This window comes from Lygodium microphyllum, chromosome 3 (genome assembly GCF_053477565.2).
Source record: "Lygodium microphyllum isolate KBCC chromosome 3, Lygodium_microphyllum_v1.1.10, whole genome shotgun sequence".
In the NCBI taxonomy this organism is placed as follows: domain Eukaryota; kingdom Viridiplantae; phylum Streptophyta; class Polypodiopsida; order Schizaeales; family Lygodiaceae; genus Lygodium; species Lygodium microphyllum.
Window position 1 is genome coordinate 73272142 of NC_141137.1, and position 19468 is coordinate 73291609.

At 39.0% G+C, this 19468-nt stretch overlaps 1 protein-coding gene across 1 annotated transcript in view; it reads left to right on the top strand.

Moving 5' to 3' along the window:
- Window positions 1–8349, top strand: part of LOC148038504 (putative protein phosphatase 2C 27) — a 67235-nt gene extending 58886 nt beyond the window's left edge. Inside the window, exon 4 of the mRNA XM_087672835.1 lies at window positions 7265–8349. Coding sequence (XP_087528961.1) covers window positions 7265–7844 — 580 coding nt within the window. The 3' untranslated portion in view covers window positions 7845–8349. The remainder of the gene's footprint in view (window positions 1–7264) is intronic.
- The last annotated feature ends 11119 nt before the right edge of the window (window positions 8350–19468 follow it).

The window sequence follows — 19468 nt, forward strand, 5'->3', positions numbered from 1 at the left end:
TCGGCATTGATACTAGATTCTCTCAAAGGCAACTTGGTGGTGGCTTGATCACCCATTACTTGGGTATCCATGGTTCTATTTTGATGTTCTTTGTTGTATGGACTATGATGAGTCATTATTATTGTATCATTGTATTGTATTAGATCACCCATTGAGAGAGGGTGTTAGAAGATTAGTAAGCTTACCAGTGGGTCTGTGTATATGTATTAGTGGATTGGGCATAGATGATTATTTTAGGTATGTTTCTAGTCTTCATTTCTTATGGTTTTTGGCATTTTTATTTCTGGACCATCATTATGCTGCGTGACGTGATACATTTTGGGCATTATTTAATACCTATTTTATTTGGACTTCCTCCTCAATGAATCATTCACTTGTAGCCTTCCAAAGCAGGTCCTATGAGAGAGGGAGACAATGTCAAGCCTCGCACAGCGAGTGACTCAATATTGTACACGACTGTCTTATGTTTGGTATATGGATTCTATTTCCCAAGCATATCTCTGAGTTCTCTCTTTGTAGCATTCTTCTATTTTCTCTTTTCTCGTGTTGTGTAGTCTATTACAGTAGTCTTCTACGCTTCCATCGTTGCACATATATATACACATCCACCATCACCATACACCACCCACCACCACCATCACGACCACACCCCCACCCACAGTCCCCCTCTCTAGGTGCATTGGGCCAACAAGCCAGATGACTTCTTTCTCTTGCTAACAAGGCGATGTCTGCAAGATTGCGAATACTTCAGCCTCTCTCTACCACCACACCTTTTTCTCTCTTTGCTCATCAACATGCTATCTCTCTCTCTCCTTGACAATAGATTTTCTCTGTCTTTTCTCGACAATCAACGTTACAACATTAAGGTTCAAGAACATTAACGACGACATTATAATTTACACAAATATGGACATTAAATGTTAATGCTGTCGTTAGTAATAACTACTACATTAACATTAAGTGTTGAAAGCAATATTAGCATTGAGATAAAAAAATTATTGATGCTTGCCCAAGCAACAAGACATTCTCAGCTGCTAATGATGATATTTCACGACCTTGGAGTGTCGGCTCTCCAAGCCTCGATCAGTGCCATCACCAAAAAGCTTGCGTAAAAGCATAACCCCAACATTATCTCAAGTACAAGTACTAGACAAGAAACAAGGTCGAAATCAATGTCAACATTGAGAGAAAATATTATTGGTGCTACTTGAGTAGCAAGACCTTGGTTGTGAATGATGGTGTGCCATGGCCTTGGAGTGGTATCCCAAGGCTATCCCAAACACCAATGTTGGACAAGAAACATAGCTTGTTGTATCTACCACTTGCAAGAGTGCCCTCCGTGCTCGCTCCTCTCACTAATAGCATTCCATACCACCCTATATTGCTGCTACTCGAGTACTAAGACCTTGGTTGTGAATGATGGTATGGCCTTGGATTGGTAGCTCTCCAAGCCTTGATTGTGAGTACTATGAAAAGCTTGCATAAAAGCATCACCCCAATGCCATCTGCAATACAAGTATCAGACAAGAAATGTACCTTGTTGCATCCACCACTTGCAACATGTGCTCCTCGTGCTTGCTCCTCTCGCTAGTAGCATGCCAGACCGCCCTATATGTAAGATAAAAACATACATGTTAGGTGTGGACAATCAGATTTTGTTAGTGAATGGTGGTTCACGCTAGATATACATACAATATATCTTCAACCTATAAGTGAATTAATCATTGAAGCAAATGTCCAATGCCCAAATACATCCAATTGAGCTTAAATATGAAGCTCAAAGCACATCATAAGCATATTTGGTATATACATTGATACCAAGCATCCATATAAGCATGTAACATCCCCAAATGTCTTCTAGGCAAAGCCTACATAGTGCATGCTTGTTGTCTAAAACCATATTACAGTCATAAATCCTACTAAAACTAAGCTGAATAGGCTATATCCAATCCAAATGGCACCATAAAGCATCTCCATAACATCTTAGCATTGAGATAGCATCCCAAAAGCATTACATAAGCAATAGGAAACTCAACGTGTGCTGTCCCACAATGTATACAATAAACTTTCAATTTCCACAGTTAATGGTTGAGAAAGATCTCTCCAAAGAGTGCTCAAGGCAAGCCAAGCAATGTTGGGATGAATGCCAAGTAGTGTTCCAAGTGCCAAGAGCAAGACAAGAGCCACTAGAGGTTGTTTTTAGCTGGGATAGGGGGCTATCCGGGTAGCATGAATTACACTACCAATCTTTTGGGCTTATGCAGTAGCTACATCGTGCAATGAAGCCTCAACCAATGCTCAAAGGATCTCTTGAAACCCTAGAACAAGACTTGGTGACCATGTCCCAAGACTTGGCGTCCCATACCACTAGCCCATACCATCCCAATGTGTGGATTCATTGCCTATGGGCCAAGAGTCTAAGAGTGGTGATCACAAGGTGAATGAGCATAATAGGGCATTGAGTCCCAAAATAGGACTCGATTGTCCTAACGGTAAAGTGCTTTTATTGCATTTGCACTAGGTCACATAATGTGGCCACAGAACAGAACAGAAAGTATCTAGGACCTAGCAGAAGGGTTCAGACCAGCTCCTATGATCAACCCTAGAATTGCATCGCCCAGCCTTGGGCACCAATGCTTGGCAATAGAATAATCATTGCTTGCTCAGATCTGCCATTGCCTAACCCAAGAAACCCATCGTCGACATAAAAATAGCATTGCCAGCAACAGAAATAGCATGATCAGCACCAGAAACAGATTGATCAACAGTGGCAGGCAACAGTCTGCTTGGTGGCAGCTATGATCTGCTTGATAAAGCCCTTGTGTGGCAAGGGAATTTGAGTCTTCTTGCCTTTTCTAGCATTTTCTTTACCTTGCATTTCACTTCTCTAATTAAATATCTTTTGGCCAGAAACTTTGGTTGATATATGAAACTTTAACTAAACTGTCAAATTAGCAAATGATCATGATTGCTGCACCATGAATATTCAGCAATACATCAACTCAATAGGAGCTGCCTAACATGTGTACTGCATACATATGTGTTTTGAGTTTATTATCTCTCACAAGTGGGAGATAATAAACTCGAATCACACTGCTTATAGCACCAAGATTGCTTCAGCAATGTCCCCAAAGTGCATTCCACACATCAATTTTGCCAAAGTTCACAAATTTCAGAAAAATCCCCAAAATTTCGTCGACCAATTTGCTGCGATTGCATTAATACATGTTCCCAAGAGCATAGAACATAAATTTTGCAAAATTTCACAAAATTTTGCAAAAGGCCCAAATTTCTCGGGTCCAAATGTGCACCAATGTCAGTAAATTTGGCTCGGTTGAGTAAAATTTCACTGATACATGAAAAGCCCCAAAAATTTCAAAGCCAATGTGCACGGTTTTTGCAATCTCCAAGTCAAATGTCGCAGTTATGCATGAGCAACACCAAATCTAGGAAAAGCCCTAAAATTTTTGGGCACAAATCTGTGAATTGTGCTTACACGACCGAACCCCCGTCAGTGAGCAAAGGGCTTGCTTGTCAAGAACCTTAGAAAGATTAAAAAAAAAAGTGATGAATTTGGTAGGAAAACGTGACGTAGCAACTGTTGACTATCTTGTGACCTACTGGCACCCGAATTTGCCATGTCTCAAAAGCACGAGACATGTACTCTCCCCCTCTATCTATGCAAAGTGTCTGTACTTTCAAGCTAGTTTCAGCTTGAGAAAAGAGAGACAATGAGTGTGTGGAATCAAAAGAGTAGAGTGTACTTGCTGAATTGAAAGAATGAGAATGAAAGGTACAAGATAGGTCTAAGATAGACCTAACTCTAACTCAACTAGAGTTAACTGACTTTAAGAGTGGTGACACAACTTATAACTTTAGTTGTGTTCACACAAAGGATAGAAAAAGAATGAAAGACTAAAACATTGGGCAGTGTCATAGAACTGGCAAATTCTAACACTACGAAGACCACACGAGTCAAATATGCAAGCTGGTTTAAATGGAGCTCTATATCGTCCATGACTATTTGTGACTTGTAGACGGGATTTACCAAATTTGCAAAAGCATAGATGGACTTATGTATCCATGCTTATCTCCTCTCTACTATCTCTAGAACATGTGCATGCTGTGTCTTTGTGATCACTGTGCAAGCATGTGCTTCCATCAATGCGGCTCTAAAGAAATGAATGAGAAAACCCATGGTGAATCCCTTGCAATCACTTATATGTAACACCCTATAAAAGGGAGTCAAGACAATGACAATGACACATACTTTTTGCAAAAAATGCTCTTTGAGACACAAGCGTTGTATGGCTTTGGCCTCCTGTGTCTCATGCTCATTTTACTCATTCCATAGAGTGGGCACCATTGTTTGGCACAGGGGTGTGGTACAGGGTGGACCACACCTTATAAAGGTGATGGGGTAACAACATGTAGGCAAACCAAGTTGAAGAAGGCTTCTTCAACACGAGTGTGCTATATCGCAAGCACCTTTACCTTTAGCGTGAATAAGGTGACATTTGATGTAGCCTTGTGGACCATCCTCTTCATCCACTTCAGCTTCTTGATGTCCTCCATGAGCAAATCCAAACAATGACTTGCATATGGAGTCTACAAAATCGTGCGAAACTCGGCCTTAAGCAAACGGCCTATATGCAGACCTAACTTGCACTACATTCTAGGGGCCCATCTACAACCACAAATTACAGTACTTAGAGAGAGTTGAAACTTGAGCCTCAAAAGATTCAAATTTCAAAAATTGAGACCCTCTTCATCCACTTCAGCTTCTTGATGTCCTCCATGAGCAAATCCAAACAATGACTTGCATATGGAGTTTACAAAATCGTGCGAAACTCGGCCTTAAGCAAACGGCCTATATGCAGACCTAACTTACACTACATTCTAGGGGCCCATCTACAACCACAAATTACAGTACTTAGAGAGAGTTGAAACTTGAGCCTCAAAAGATTCAAATTTAAAAAATTGAGAGAGAGAAAGAGAGAGGCTTGGGGGGAAGAGAGAATTGAGATAGAGAGAGAGGCTTCAAAGTTCACGAGTCATGATCATTAGATTATAATTTATAATACCAAACTCAAATTTATGAATAGTGAAAGAAACAAATTTAAAAGACAATGCAAACCTCAATGAAAGCTTTGTTGAATGTAGCGATAAATGAATGCGCTTGTCGTTTTTCTCCCCCTCTTGCCAATGTGTATGGCCCGCATAAAAGTAAGTGCTGAGTGGATATGAGACGAGTATATCGATGATTCCCTGTTTCTTACAATCACTCCATCTATCAGTGAGAATGGAGCAACTATATTTTGTCCATGTGGATGAATGGGATCAAGGACTCTATCAATCCTCTCCTTCTCTTCATCAATCTTTTTCATGCTCATGTCATTGTATGTGACACTAGTCCATCTTTCACATGGACTCACATTGGCAATGGCTTTTACCGTCTTCTTCCATTGCTCTTGCTTTAGGACATTGAATGCAAGATTGCACTCAATCACCGTGCATGCAATTTCAATGTTCACAAGTCGTCGTCTTTCTGTAAGAAAGGCAAACGATCCACTCACATGACTGTGAGGCTTGAGCGGATTGCCTCTCAAGTGTTGCATGAGACTCCACTCTTTGTCCTTTACTTGGAATCAGATGCAGATGTGGAACCCCCACCACCAATGGTGCAGGCCTCACCCGCATCGGTTGAAGATACCCCCACATTTGATGCTTCCTCATTAGTAAGCATAGGAGTTGGTGCCCATACGCCACTTCCTCCTCCTCTAGTGGATCCCCCTCTCATCTTGGCGAGAATCTCGTGCATGATGTTTTGAGGGATTTCCATGCATGGAACAACTTGCCCCTCCCGTCTTGAAAAGATGTCGGAGAAGATGGGTCGTACCACTTGCGTAGCACTTTCCGCAATCCTTGCACTCCAATGGTGGGAGTTGGACTTCTTTGTGTCCCTCTCCACATGGATGGCGTGTAAATTGAAGGCCTTGTGCTTCTCATGAGTCATGATGCTGATGTCGGGTCTAGGATGAAGAGGCCATAGAGAGAGAGAGAGAGAGAGAGAGATTTGGGATAAACTTGAAAGAGCAAGAGTGAGAGATAGAGGATGGGAGAGGCTTAGAGCCTTGAGCCTTGATAGATTGATGCTTGAAGGGGGCGGGGGGGTGTGTAGGAAAGAGGAGAGAGTGAGAACTTCACAAATCACCACCAAGAATCAAGATCCAAGAGAGGGAGATGAGAATGGCAATGCTTGCTGAATTGGTTTGGAAGCATGGATGAGAGGAGCACCTTTTGTAGATGAGAGAAGAGTGTGGGAGAAAAGAGGAGGGTCAAACAGTCAAAGAGGGCTGGATGGAATCCAATGGGGCTAGGGGAGGAGTACACAGCTGGAAAAGGGGGTGGGCTGAAGTATCCAAGGCTTCCCACCCCCTAAAGTGCCATATAGGACGACATAGAGACTCAAATGCGCAGGCGGGACATGTTTATGACACATCGGAATGCGATAGATGTGGTGGGAGGAAACGTGCTGAATTTTTGTATGGAATTGTATGGAACCGTACTGTATCATATGGTACAATCGGTACCGTATGACCATATGACCTACGAAGGCAACTATGCACCTCATTTTGTAGAGCATGGGCGATACAAATAATTGAGAGAAAAAGCATGAACCTCTTGTCCTTTTTTCGCCGCCGGGGGGGGGGGGGGGGAGTGTTGCTCTTCATTGGCCATTAGACAAATTTGCATGATGTGTACCATATATATCTCCAATTTGAGTGTCATGAATACATGGGATGTTGCAACAGTGGTATACTGTCCTTACAATAGCTGCTGTGTGATAGCATCAAGAAACATCAAGACTTTCTTTGCATATTAGAAGCTTGAATCTGAGATCTGTGCGTTCCATACATAAAGTTGACAGGCCACTTCTAAATCTTCATGAATTTGTGGTTTGAATTTCCACCTTAGCTTCACCCTTCTCAAATCCTTCTTACTTTGTGTGCATACCTTGAGCAATTTTTCATGATGAGTTAATTTGTAACAATTTTTCATGATGAGTTAATTTGTAATACTATATTGCTTAGTGTGTAAAAAATATGCCCTACTTTGTCCGTAATGTTGTAGTCAAAGTACGCATGCATCTTAAAATCAAGCAGGTGGTACCTTTCTGGATGTCAAATTGTGTCTACTTAGATGGATGACTGAGGAGAATGGAAGTTGAGATAGAGGTTGATTGAAAACATGTATCTGGCAGGACTTTGCTTGTTGCAAATGCGGGAGATTGTCGGGCTGTACTTTGCAGACGTGGAAAAGCTATAGACATGTCAAGGGACCACAAAGCTTGTTGTGCTGTAGAGAAGAGGCGGATTGAGAATTCTGGAGGTTTTGTCGACAATTTTGGCTATCTTAATGGTGAACTAACAGTGGCCAGGGCATTAGGGGACTGGCATCTGGATGGCTTGAAAGAGGCTGGCGTTAATGGGCCTCTTACTGCCATGCCTGAGATGCATATGGAGTCACTTTCTGATGAAGATGAATTCATGATATTGGGGTGTGATGGTTTATGGGATGTTTTCTCCAGCCAAAATGCTATTGATTTTGCCCGCAGGCAGTTACAGCTTCACAATGATCCACAGCTGTGTTCAAAGGAGCTTGTGAAAGAGGCACTTCGACGTGATTCTTGTGATAACCTTACTGTTGTTATGGTCTGTTTCCAGGAAGTTCAACCTCTTCGTCCTCCCCCTGCTATTTCACCTGTCAAAAGGAGCATCTCTGCTGAAGGTTTGCAGAGCCTGTCAGCAGCTCTGCAGGAGGTCATGGGAGGGTGCTTATGAAGTGCAATTTAGCATGCAATGTTTGAGCCTTTTATTCATTCAATAAGTAGCTAAGGTGCCAAGCTCTTGCCTATTTTAATGTCCATGGAATGTGGACTTAACTTTTTAACCATTGAGTAGGCTAGGTTGCCGTTGAGATTCATAATTGTACTATATGCGGCTGGATTTATTATTGATTTGAAAGATTCTTTTTGGTCCAAAAGAAGCAGAGACATTGCTAGCAGATAACACTGCCGTATGCTGATTCAATCTCACGGCTGTTACCTCTTTTTGACATTCAGCCTAGAACTAGTCTAGTATTCAGGTGAGTAATTCTGGTTTGGTAGATTGGTCAGGGAAATCTATAGCAGTCTTTCCTGAATAAGACATTTTACGTGAAGACTTCTTTTGTTGTGCGGTCTGGCATCACTGTAAGACTTGCACAGATAATGATGAAAAATTAGGAACATTCTCTGAATAAATGGGGTGTTCTACTTTTGGTATCTTTCTGGGAAAATATGATCATAGTTGTAAGCCCAGTGCCTTTTTTTTTTGGATATGTTGAAAATAAAGGGCTTTATGTTGATATTAGTTCTTGTCTGTCGAAAGGAACAAGAATATGTATTGGAAGTTGCTGTGTTTATATGTAAGTGAAAGATTAAAAGTAAGCAGATTAAATAATGATTCAGATATGTCTTTATACAAGTAGAGTAAGCTGCTTATGTCATCTTTCCTTACTGTTCTTACACTTGAAATACATTAGCCCCTTGTGCATTCACCTGGCCGTTTGTTTTGAAGTATCAGTTGTCTAAGCTAATGATAGTTTGGACACAGTTCAGGGTTCTCTGGAAAAGTTCAGGGAATTCTATGCAGCGGTGTACACATTTGTTATCACCTGGTCACCCTTTTGGAGCTAGCATCTCTGGGTGTGGAAAGTGTAAAGCGTAAGTGGAGAAAGGAAAACAAAACTTTTCCTCAAACTGTATGAGATGGGAAAAATAGGGTTTCTACAAAATGGTAGTGTACATTAGTTGCTGTTAGTAGTATCACCTGGTGTGGAAAGTGCAAGCATAGTAATGACTACATGTTCAAGAATAGAGGATGGAATTTAACAGACCATTTGGGTGTTCGTTTGATGGGATACATGTAGTTGTCCTACACTGGCTATTACCCCTCTTTCTCAACATTTCACACCAGCTGGGTGAAGAAGCATGCTAAAGAGCAGGAATGTACATATATAGCTAGTAAGATCCTTGGAAGACTGACTTAGTGGTTATTATGTTTTGTCATATCAACAAATCTTTTTGAAGTTGAAGCAGTAATAGTTGTATTTTAAGTTGGAAATTTAAGGTGATGTAATTAATGACATTTCTTTTCCTAGTGTATCTCTTAAAGACAGACACAAAAATTCAAGTATGATTGAATCCTGTTAGTCTAAACTGCAAATATAATTGAAATCTTGATAGTGAAGTCCTGGAGTATGTGTTTGATTCGTCCATTAGATATGGCAAAGTTCAATGTACCTCAAAGAAGGCCAAAAGAAAACGTTACGATTGTTCTGGTTTTGCAGTACCGGTCGAAGTTTGTGATGGTCCCAACTCCTTTTTGTCCTTGCATTTATCCTGTGGTGCCTTTCTAATGATATATTTGTCATCTCAAGGATAAATCATGTCTTACAAAGCATGCCTTGCAGGACTAATAACGTGAGGAGCAAGATTTGCATGGAAGATCGCTGGAAGTTTTTAACCGAGTGCTTATTGCTTTTTGTCAGTTTGGATCGTGCATTAGAAAGGGGTCTTTTTGAAATTGTAAAGCATTGGTGATTATAATCTTCCCTATAAAGTCGTGGACAAATTCTTGAGTTAGAAATTCAAGGTGAAATTTTAGTGACACATCCTTTTCTTGTGAATCTCTCTAAGGCTCGCTCAAAACAGTAAATAGCAACAAAATCTTTGTAGCTCAAATCGCAAAAATGACTTTAAATTTAGAGTATGGGTTTGATTTTTTTGTTACGAATGGTTGTAACCATTAAAAAGCTTTGTATAATTGGTAGTGCTCTAAATGCTCCACGAAGATATGGATTGGAATTTAGATGGAGGTGTTACCTATGCAATGTTGCTTCAATGGTTAGAGAATTTAAGCTATTTAGTGTACACAGTGTCACAATGTGATAACATGTTAATTAACAAGATGAAATTAGGACCACTATCAAAAAACCAAGGGAGTGAGATTGTTGATCCCACGGTGCATATCGAGTAAAATAAAGGAACCAAGAAAAACTAGAAAATAAACTCAAAAGGTAAAGTTGAAGCACTCCAGAAAGAAAGAAGTTTCAAGTGAAACCAAAGTGTGCAACTTAAAGCACGATTGGATGGAATTGCAAAGATAAGGCGGATAGAAAAGAGGGCCATTAATCAATCTTGTATAGGTAATAAAATCGTGATAATAGAGTCTAGAGAGCATGAGCATTAGCTTACTTGAGCCTCATCACATGTGTTGATGTGGTATTTGTTGTAGTCTTATTTTTTGCCCTAGCTTTAATAATTTAGTTGCATTTTTTTGCTAATGGAACCCTAATTTGGATTGTAGCTGAATATTATATTGTATTGTATGCTTTTGTTGAGTTGCCTCGAAGAACAAAAAAAAAATCTTGTTCTTTGTGGTCTTTCGCTTTCCTTTGTTGTAAGCCATTAAGTCTTGTTTTCTCCCCCCTTATATTTCAATATATGTAAGATAGTTACTAAATTGCATTTGAGAGTTAGAAACTCAAATCAATTAAATTTATGTTGTTCGTGCATTGATGTTTTCAAATGATTGCTTCGTGGATTTATTTTACAAATCTTTTACATAACCAACAAAATGTTGGACATAAGTTTTGACAACACATCTTTGATCGATATACTGGCTAAGTCTTTTCCATTCAAAAACCTCATTCAATGTTTTAACACTTGGTCATGTTAAGTGTCCTTGATGATGTATTAACTAGAGTGCTCTCTATTTGTAGGATCATTGTTGTTATGATAGCAACAATTGGAGGACAATCTATAGTACAATGTTGCTCTTGAAATTTATGTGACTTTTTAAAATTTGACTGTGTTGCAATATTAATAGGATATGAACACAATTTGTGTAACAATGATTTGGTTGTCCCAAGCATTACATAAAATTATTGGACTCTAGAAGAATTGAAAACCTTGGAGTTTGAGATAGGACAAAAAATTAGCACAAACACAAAGTAGACTCTTGCGTTCCTAACTCAAAAAGCTCAAGCTCTTATAAAAAGATGATGATGTATGCTTGTTTGGAGAAGGAATTTAAAGCTTGTGAACAAAAACAAAGATTTCATTTTATAACTCATGAAAGCCCTAACTAATTTAAAAGGAGATGTTACTCTATATTATATCTATAGTTGCGTTGTTTAGTTGTTTAGACTTTCGTTGAGGAATTTTTGGTTGCTAGTGAATTTAAAAACTTTTCATTAGGTTCATGCCAGTCAACTAATAAAAAAACAACTTAGTGCTAACAATCAAAACGCTATTAAGAGTTGTATCTCTCTTTCGTACATTTGGGAATCTCCTTGGTAAGGAATCATGGTAGAATCATGTGTTGATGTAGCATCTGGTTGTATAATCAAAGATGATCTAGTTCTACTTCAATATGAGATTGTCATACCACCAAAATAGTTGCATTAGGTTTCCTAATTTGACACGTTTAGGGATATTAGATAGATTGTAGTTATCTTGAGTTAAATTTTTACTCCTATTTTTATGATAGAATATTTCAAGAATGCTGCTCAATCTATCAATCTATTTATATACAACTTCCACTATAGCTTGTGACAAATTTTTACCAAGGTATAGAAGATTGATATATGCTAGAAATTGAGGCCTCATTAGCAAATCTCCCAAGTGTTGGATTGGTTTATTTCTTGTTCTAGAAAGCTATTCTTTACTATTCATATTTGAGATTGATCATTGAAGGGTTAAGCCAGTGTCGGGTCTTTGTGTCCTCTTTGAGGCCACTTTGATTTATAACGTATCATCTCCTTATCCCGTGGCTTCAAGTTTTTTTCCCCAACTTATCCTCAACTTTGTTTGACAAATTTTTTGATGATAATTGTACTTACATATTTTCCAAATAGTTCTACAAGTTGATGGATTGTTTTAAAGTTCCTCAGTTGTTGGATAAATCTTGAGCATATAAGGACTTGGTTGTATTCTTTTTTGTCATTTAGTATCTATTTCACTACACTTTCATTCACTTCTTACCATCCATTTTAGTGTTTACGATGTTTCTCTTCTTTCTATCACATATTCTACCCATGTCTATTCTTTTATTCTCTTCATTAGTCCCTTGAAATCGTCATTAACCATAGGTGTGTCCTCTTAATCTAGTGTTCTCACTTAAAATTGGCATTGTTGATAGGTTTTATCTATCTTTTGGGAACTTCAAGATCTATTTTCACCTATGACCTCTTTACTTAATCAATACGGCATTGGAGTATTGGAGTGATGGTTTAATCGCTTAGCATACCCTTTGAGAGAAGCACAAATGATGGAGACTCAAAGCCTTATTGAAGAAAAGAGATTCACTCATTTTGAAAGTTTCCATCACCAAAAAAATACATAGATCTGAGTTCCCAATTGCCTCTAGCAAACCTATATTTTGAAAGATGATTTAGTTTATCAATTAGCTTGTAAGTTATCAAAGTCAGTTTGAGAGATACCTTTGCAAGCTCGTCGGAAGAAGTTATTTTAAAGTATTAAGCTCCATCAACTCAATCACGTTAAATTCATGACACACATGTTTGCAATTTTAGAAATCTCAAAACATAGGTTTAGGATGGACTATTTGAGTCTTATATATGCATCATAGTTTTAGATTGCCACGTGGCATTCTTTGAAGGATTTTTGAAAGTGTTCTAGGTTGATTGAGTCAAAACAAGTCTATAGGTAGACCTACAACTACATAGACCAATATAAAAGCGATGTTATCAAGGGTATTATCAATGTTGAAGGTATTTAATATTGTTAGGATCAACTTGAATCCCTTCACCTAAATTACTTCATGAGTTGATGCTTTTTCAATGGTGTTAAAAAAGGCCAAACTTTGCTTGACCTCTTCCTTATTCTTGCTTAAAATCATATTACTCTACTAAAAAAAGGCTACTATACAATTCTGAATTGATTACACAAAAACTCATTTGTTCTCACCAAAATTATAAGAGGAGTGCTAGTAGGACTTGAATGCATAATGAATAAGTTATAGTAGCCAAATTGAATCATAAAGTCATTTCTAATAACAATCAAATTGAGTTCTAAAGCACTTTTGTAAACATCGACTTCAACCATAAAAACTCCATATTATGTAGGCTTGAGGTCAATATTGTTGAATACACAAGCTCATTCAATTTCTCAAGCACATTATCTTCTCTAAGAATAGAAAAAATGATTCTTCATAATGATTTTGAAGAATGCATGATAGTGAAAAGATTGTTGGTATTGATTTTGAATAAAGCATGATAGTGAATGCACATTTTAGAGAACTTAAAGCTATAAGAGGTGAACATTGGGTTTGATCAAATTTTGATATAGTAGTTACTCTACTTGATTCTTGAGCTATTTCGAAATTTGTAGTTTGGGTGCTCTATAAGTTAGGGACTTATATGTAGGGTGTTGTCAAATAATGAGGCAAGTCTATTGCATTTTGTTGCATCTAGCCAAGAATTGTGCTTGATATTTAGAAAGTCATAGATTAAAATTCTATCCATTTATTCAAATAGGATACATTCCACTTATTAAGTGTGTAGTTGGGGTATAACTCAATAGAGGGTATATTTCAATATTTTGGTCAGCTTAGGAAAGTGACAAATATTGCAATATTTGTGCATGTTCAACTCATGACTGTGGTAATCAATACTAAAATTAGTGTTTTGTAGTGCAAGCTCACAAAATCCATGGTTTCTTAGACTTATACCAATTAATATTCACATTCTTTACTAGATGCAATCATGCAAAAAATTTCCCTCAAAATGCAGCTTTTATTTTTGGTCCTACTTGTACATGTATGCCTTATCTAGGTATCTTGTTTTTATATCTTGATGTTGCAAAGTTGAGTGTTCATGCACTCTTCACGAGAAATCCCTTCAAGAAATGGAAAACTTAGGTTCTCATAATGCTAAAATTTTGCAATACGATTAACCTTATGTCCCTTGCAACAAAATAGTGTGAAATGCAACATAGATTTGAGCAGTGACCCTTCGGAGCTCAAAGTAGTATGTTTCACCTCTTTGTCTCTCTTTACCTCCCTTAAAATATGAAAAAAGACTAAAAGAGACAAACTTTAAGAGCATAAAAAAGAATTGGGTACAATCTCCCACATGCTCTAAGAAGGCTCCCCTTAGAGACTATATTCAAGTTTTTTAAAAGTAAAAGTTTGTGTCCCAAGCTAGTCCATACAAAATAGAAAACCTTAAAGCGTCACTCTTGCACCAGTCTCTCTTGAGACAGGTTTGAATTTCATTTGATAACACTATATAGGGTTGGTTCTATGATGGTAAGTTGCCACATATAAGTAAGTCTATATGGCCAATACATAATTGAATTATAGGAAATACCACAAAATTGGGGTGAAGATTAGATTAAAAAAATGTAGGTATAGAAAAGAATAAAAAATCCACCAATGGAAACTGGTTGAATGCTTAGGCTAACTTGATGGTAAAATTCACCAAATTAATGCTACCATCCATTAGTTAGATATGTAAATAATGAGTGTGGTAATAAAAACATATCACTTTTCTAACACACTAACAACATGATCATATAGAAATTAGACAAAAATAAATCCATAGATCACAGGGATACTCACAGATGCCTTAGCTACATATAGTAGTACTAAGATAAAGATCTTAAACCATTGCTAGAATCTAACACTAACCAATGTGTATGTCACAAAATTACTTGCTAGTAGAAGCACCCATATACACTTGAATGCGTCCCATGTTTAGATATGATAGCCATATCCAAAGGAGAAACATCTAACGTCATAATCTCTCTAGCACACATAAAAAGAGAACCATTCATCCTTTTAGAAAAAGCCTCTAGTAAGCATATCCTTGATGTGGGAAAACAAGGTCTCAATCATTATAGAGATGCGATGTGGTAGAGACTAAGGTTTGATTAAAGCGCAAAGCTTGAGATGTTATCCATCAAGCTTCTCATGTACAAAGATTCATGAGGTTTGTATTTATGATAACATTGAATTTCAAAACTCTAGTATGTTGAGTGGAATGTTGGTCACACATTTTGTGGTTGACCTAAAGATATTAATGAGTTTCTTAACTCTTTGAGTGTATTCATGTGGATGTGGATGGGGCAATCAATGAAGAGGATTCATTGGGTAGTACATTAGGTTGCCTAGACTTGGGTGGGTAATTTAGCTTGTTCTTCTACAGTTTGACTTGCGGATGGCTCATCCTCCCACATATCATCAAATAATGGTGGTGGTGTGATTGTTGTTGGGGGTGCTTGGTAAGGCCCTTCTTCTACAACGGTGGGGTAAGGAATCAAGCCAATGTACTAGGGAGTTTTTTCTAGGCAGCCTTCTTGTAGTAAGTTCTTATAGTTTCCTTGGATTTCTTGTACTCCACATGGGGAATTTGTGAAGCAAATTTGTGATTGGTAGCTATCTATATGGTTCTTTTTTTTTTCAACTCTATCACATCATCTTCTTCCAGAAGTGCTACTTGTTATAGGGCTTTGATCAAGCAATTTCTTTCATTCTTGTCGAGAACAGTATTAATGAAATCACACTTCTCATAGACATCCCTCTCATATGAAAAATCCTCTAATGATGGTAAAGGTTTGGTTAGAATATTAATGAAATAACAGTTCTCATAGACATCCCTTTCATATGACAAATCTTCTAATGATAATAGATGGGTTAGAGGATGAGCTCGAAACAATTCTCAATGTAAGAGGAAACATCTCTTCACATCAAATGCAAACTTGACTTGCCAAATGAGGAGGACCTTAATGTAGTTAAGCTACTCATTCAAGTGCAATGATTGTAAGATAAATACATTATCTAATCAATATGTGCTTGATTATTTTCACAAAATAATGTTGCTATTGGTATTAATGATTTTGAAATGTGTATTTAGGTGCCTTAAAGAAAAGAGATCAAATTTTGATGTAAAGACATTACCATTAAACAAGTTTTCCTAGTGCAAGAACATATAATAAAGATAACAAATTAGCAAGAGAAGCTCCTATATCAATGATATATTATTTGTTACCATAGAGAGAGAGAGAGAGAGAGAGAGAGAGAGAGAGAGAGAGAGAGAGAGAGAGAGAGAGAGAGAGAGAGAGAGAGAGAGAGAGAGAGAGAGAGAGAGAGAGAGAGAGAGAGAGAGAGAGAGAGAGAGAGAGAGAGAGAGAGAGAGAGAGAGAGAGAGAGAGAGAGAGAGAGAGAGAGAGAGAGAGAGAGAGAGAGAGAGAGAGAGAGAGAGAGAGAGAGAGAGAGAGATATTATTTGTTACCATGGAGAGAGAGAGAGAGAGAGAGAAGGGAGAGAGGGAGGGAGGGAGGGAGGGAGGGAGGGAGGGAGAGAGAGAGAGAGAGAGAGAGAGAGAGAGAGAGAGAGAGAGAGAGAGAGAGAGAGAGAGGGAGAGAGGGAGAGAGGGAGAGAGAGAGAGAGAGAGAGAGAGAGAGAGAGAGAGAGAGAGAGAGAGAGAGAGAGAGAGAGAGAGAAAAAGAAAGAAAGAAAGAAAGAAAGTTATATTAACGTCTTCTAAAGACCAAAACTGGCCTATGAGACAAACTGTGATACAACTGATGAGGTCCAGCTATCCAAAATAAAAGTGCTGAATGAAAAGCTAAAAACTGGAAACTGAAAATACGGTGCTGTGAGTGTGATAAGTGTTGTATATGTGTATGTGCGTATGTAGCTCTAGTACTCCAGATAATGGCTACAAAAGGGGAACAAATGTCGGCTGTGATAGGGGAACAACTGTCGGCTGTGATAAAGTGGTGCGATGTGTATATGTAACAGATGCAGGGCGATATACTATCCTGGGATGTAGTAGCAGTCGTCAAAGTCGCTAATAGCAGGTGATCCCTCCTGGATGCAGGATGTGGTACATCGGCGGTGGAGAAAGAGCAAACTGGAGATCTGAGATCCAATGTGTCGAGTGTCGTCGAATCTCAGTCTGCTGTCGATGTAGATCAAGAATCCTCCGGATCTCCTGTCGGTGTGGCTGTGGGGTTCGAAACCCTCGGATCCTCGTGCGGCGTCGGGTACGCTGGTCCTCAGCCTGCTGTAGTGTGAGCCCGGAGGTCTGGTTGGAGGCTAGTATAGTAGCTCTCACTCTGTCTGTCTGAAAGAACTGTGTAATAGTCGTCTGGGTGGGCCCCTCTCTGACTGGGACCCCTGTGTGCTCTGCTCTCTGATGTGCCATGTCTCTCCCAGAAAATGGCCAAATGATCTCTGATCCATATCAGTCATACATCCCTGAAGTGAGCTGCTCAATGTGTATCTAGATCTCAACTCTGAGTATGCCGGGCATCTGAGAACAAAATGCTTCTCACTCTCCACCTCTGATCTGCAAAGGGGGCATATCCTCTCCTCTCGTGGGATGCCACTCGCTCTACCACTCTCAATCATAAGCTGATGTGATGATACCCTGAGCTGTCCAATAAGAACTCTCAATCAATGTGGCATATAGATCTGCATATATCTCGGAATCTCTATAAATCCCTGCTCTGATATGCTCAAGAACTGTGTATAATAATGTGCCATCTTCGATGGCAGTGGCTGTGCAGGGCTGACCCATGTCCTCTGTATATAAATATGCCATATCTCCTGTCTGATGACTTTGTTCCTCTCAGAGAGAGAGAGGGTGTAAGTGGGAGTCTGAGTATCATATAGAAGAGGTGGGAGTCTATCAATGTCCAGCCCATGTCTGTCAAACCAAGCTCTAGTCTGTGCATACCATGATGTGGTATCCCCCGCTCGAGCCATCTCCTGAGATACCATACATGCTCTATATGCAATGCGATCTCTGTCCATATCCTGGAATCTGTGTAGGAAGCAGACTGTCTGAAATAATGCCTCGACTAGCATGGGCGGTGTGGCAAGCTCTGCTCGCACAATGTCATGTGGGACTGAGGCCTTGCTGCGAATAAATCTAGATATCATGATCACTTGAGGTCTCTCCATCAATGTCCATACATAATCGGCAAGGCCTGGCCCCCATATAGCTGCTCCATACATCAGTGCTGGAGTGACTAGAGTATCAAAGAGCCACCCCTTGGTGCGGGGCTCCTGGAAGTGTGTCTGATAACACTGTCGCTCCATAAGAGCCAATGCTGAGTATCCTCTAGTGAGGCGGTCACGAGCTGCCTGTGTCATCAAGAAAGTCCCTGAAGCTGCTGTAAAGGTGACTCCCAAATATACATATGATCCAGTGACCTCAATACTCCCTCCTACTGCCATGAAAATACTCTGTCTGCGTATCTGAGCTGATGTATGGAATATAAGAACCTTGGTTTTACCAAGGTTCACTGTCATGCCTCTCTGTATGCAAAAATCATCCAATGCTAATAAATGCTGCTGTAATCCCTGAGCTGAGTCTGAGACCAACACAATGTCATCTGCATATAGTAAGATATGAACTGTGGCTCCACTGAGATCTATACCTCCACCGGCTCGCTGTTGAATAAACTCTGCTATCTCATCAATGTATAGCCCAAATAGAGTTGGTGAGAGTGGGCATCCTTGTTTCACACCAATGGTGCTCACAAGGAGAGAGAGAGAGAGAGAGAGAGAGAGAGAGAGAGAGAGAGAGAGAGAGAGAGAGAGAGAGAGAGAGAGAGAGAGAGAGAGAGAGAGAGAGAGAGAGAGAGAGAGAGAGAGAGAGAGAGAGAGAGAGAGAGAGAGAGAGAGAGAGAGAGAGAGAGCCACTCACAAGAATGATGCCAAGACCACAACCAACTTCTTATGAGAGCAAGTTATCTCAAGGTTTTGTTGCCGCATTAAGGTTGTAAGTAACCGAGGAGCACATTTTATCCATCAAGCCATTTAGCACTTGCTCTTCATGTTCCTTAGCCCCCATTCTCATTTTATATCTTTTAGCTTGATTAGATAATTTTACAATAGCTTGGTGTTTCTTAATATGGAGACTTAAGATATGACAATTAAGAGAAGTTACTTTCAATAGTCTCTTGATCCAACCAGCCCCAATGAATATAAGAAGAAAAATCATTAGAGATATTCAAAGTAGACATATGCTATTCTTTTCTTTGAACAACACAATAGACCCAAATAATCACTATTTGTATTATTGATGAAGGAAGTTGATATCAATAATATCATTTAGATAGTGATAATGAAAAAATCCAATTTGAGGAATTGGGTAAATTAAAAGAACTCTCATTTTATAATTGGACGATACATCAAAAATAAAATTAGCATAAAAATAGCAATATTCTTGATCCAAGGCTTACATGCTATAAGCATCAACATGAGAATCAATCAAGACAATGTGATATATGATAATTTGTCTTCTCTCATGAGTAGAGTGTCCATTCTCAACTTGTATTGAAGGTTTGCCAACTCTAGTTCTTTTCAGCATGAGAAGAGCTCTT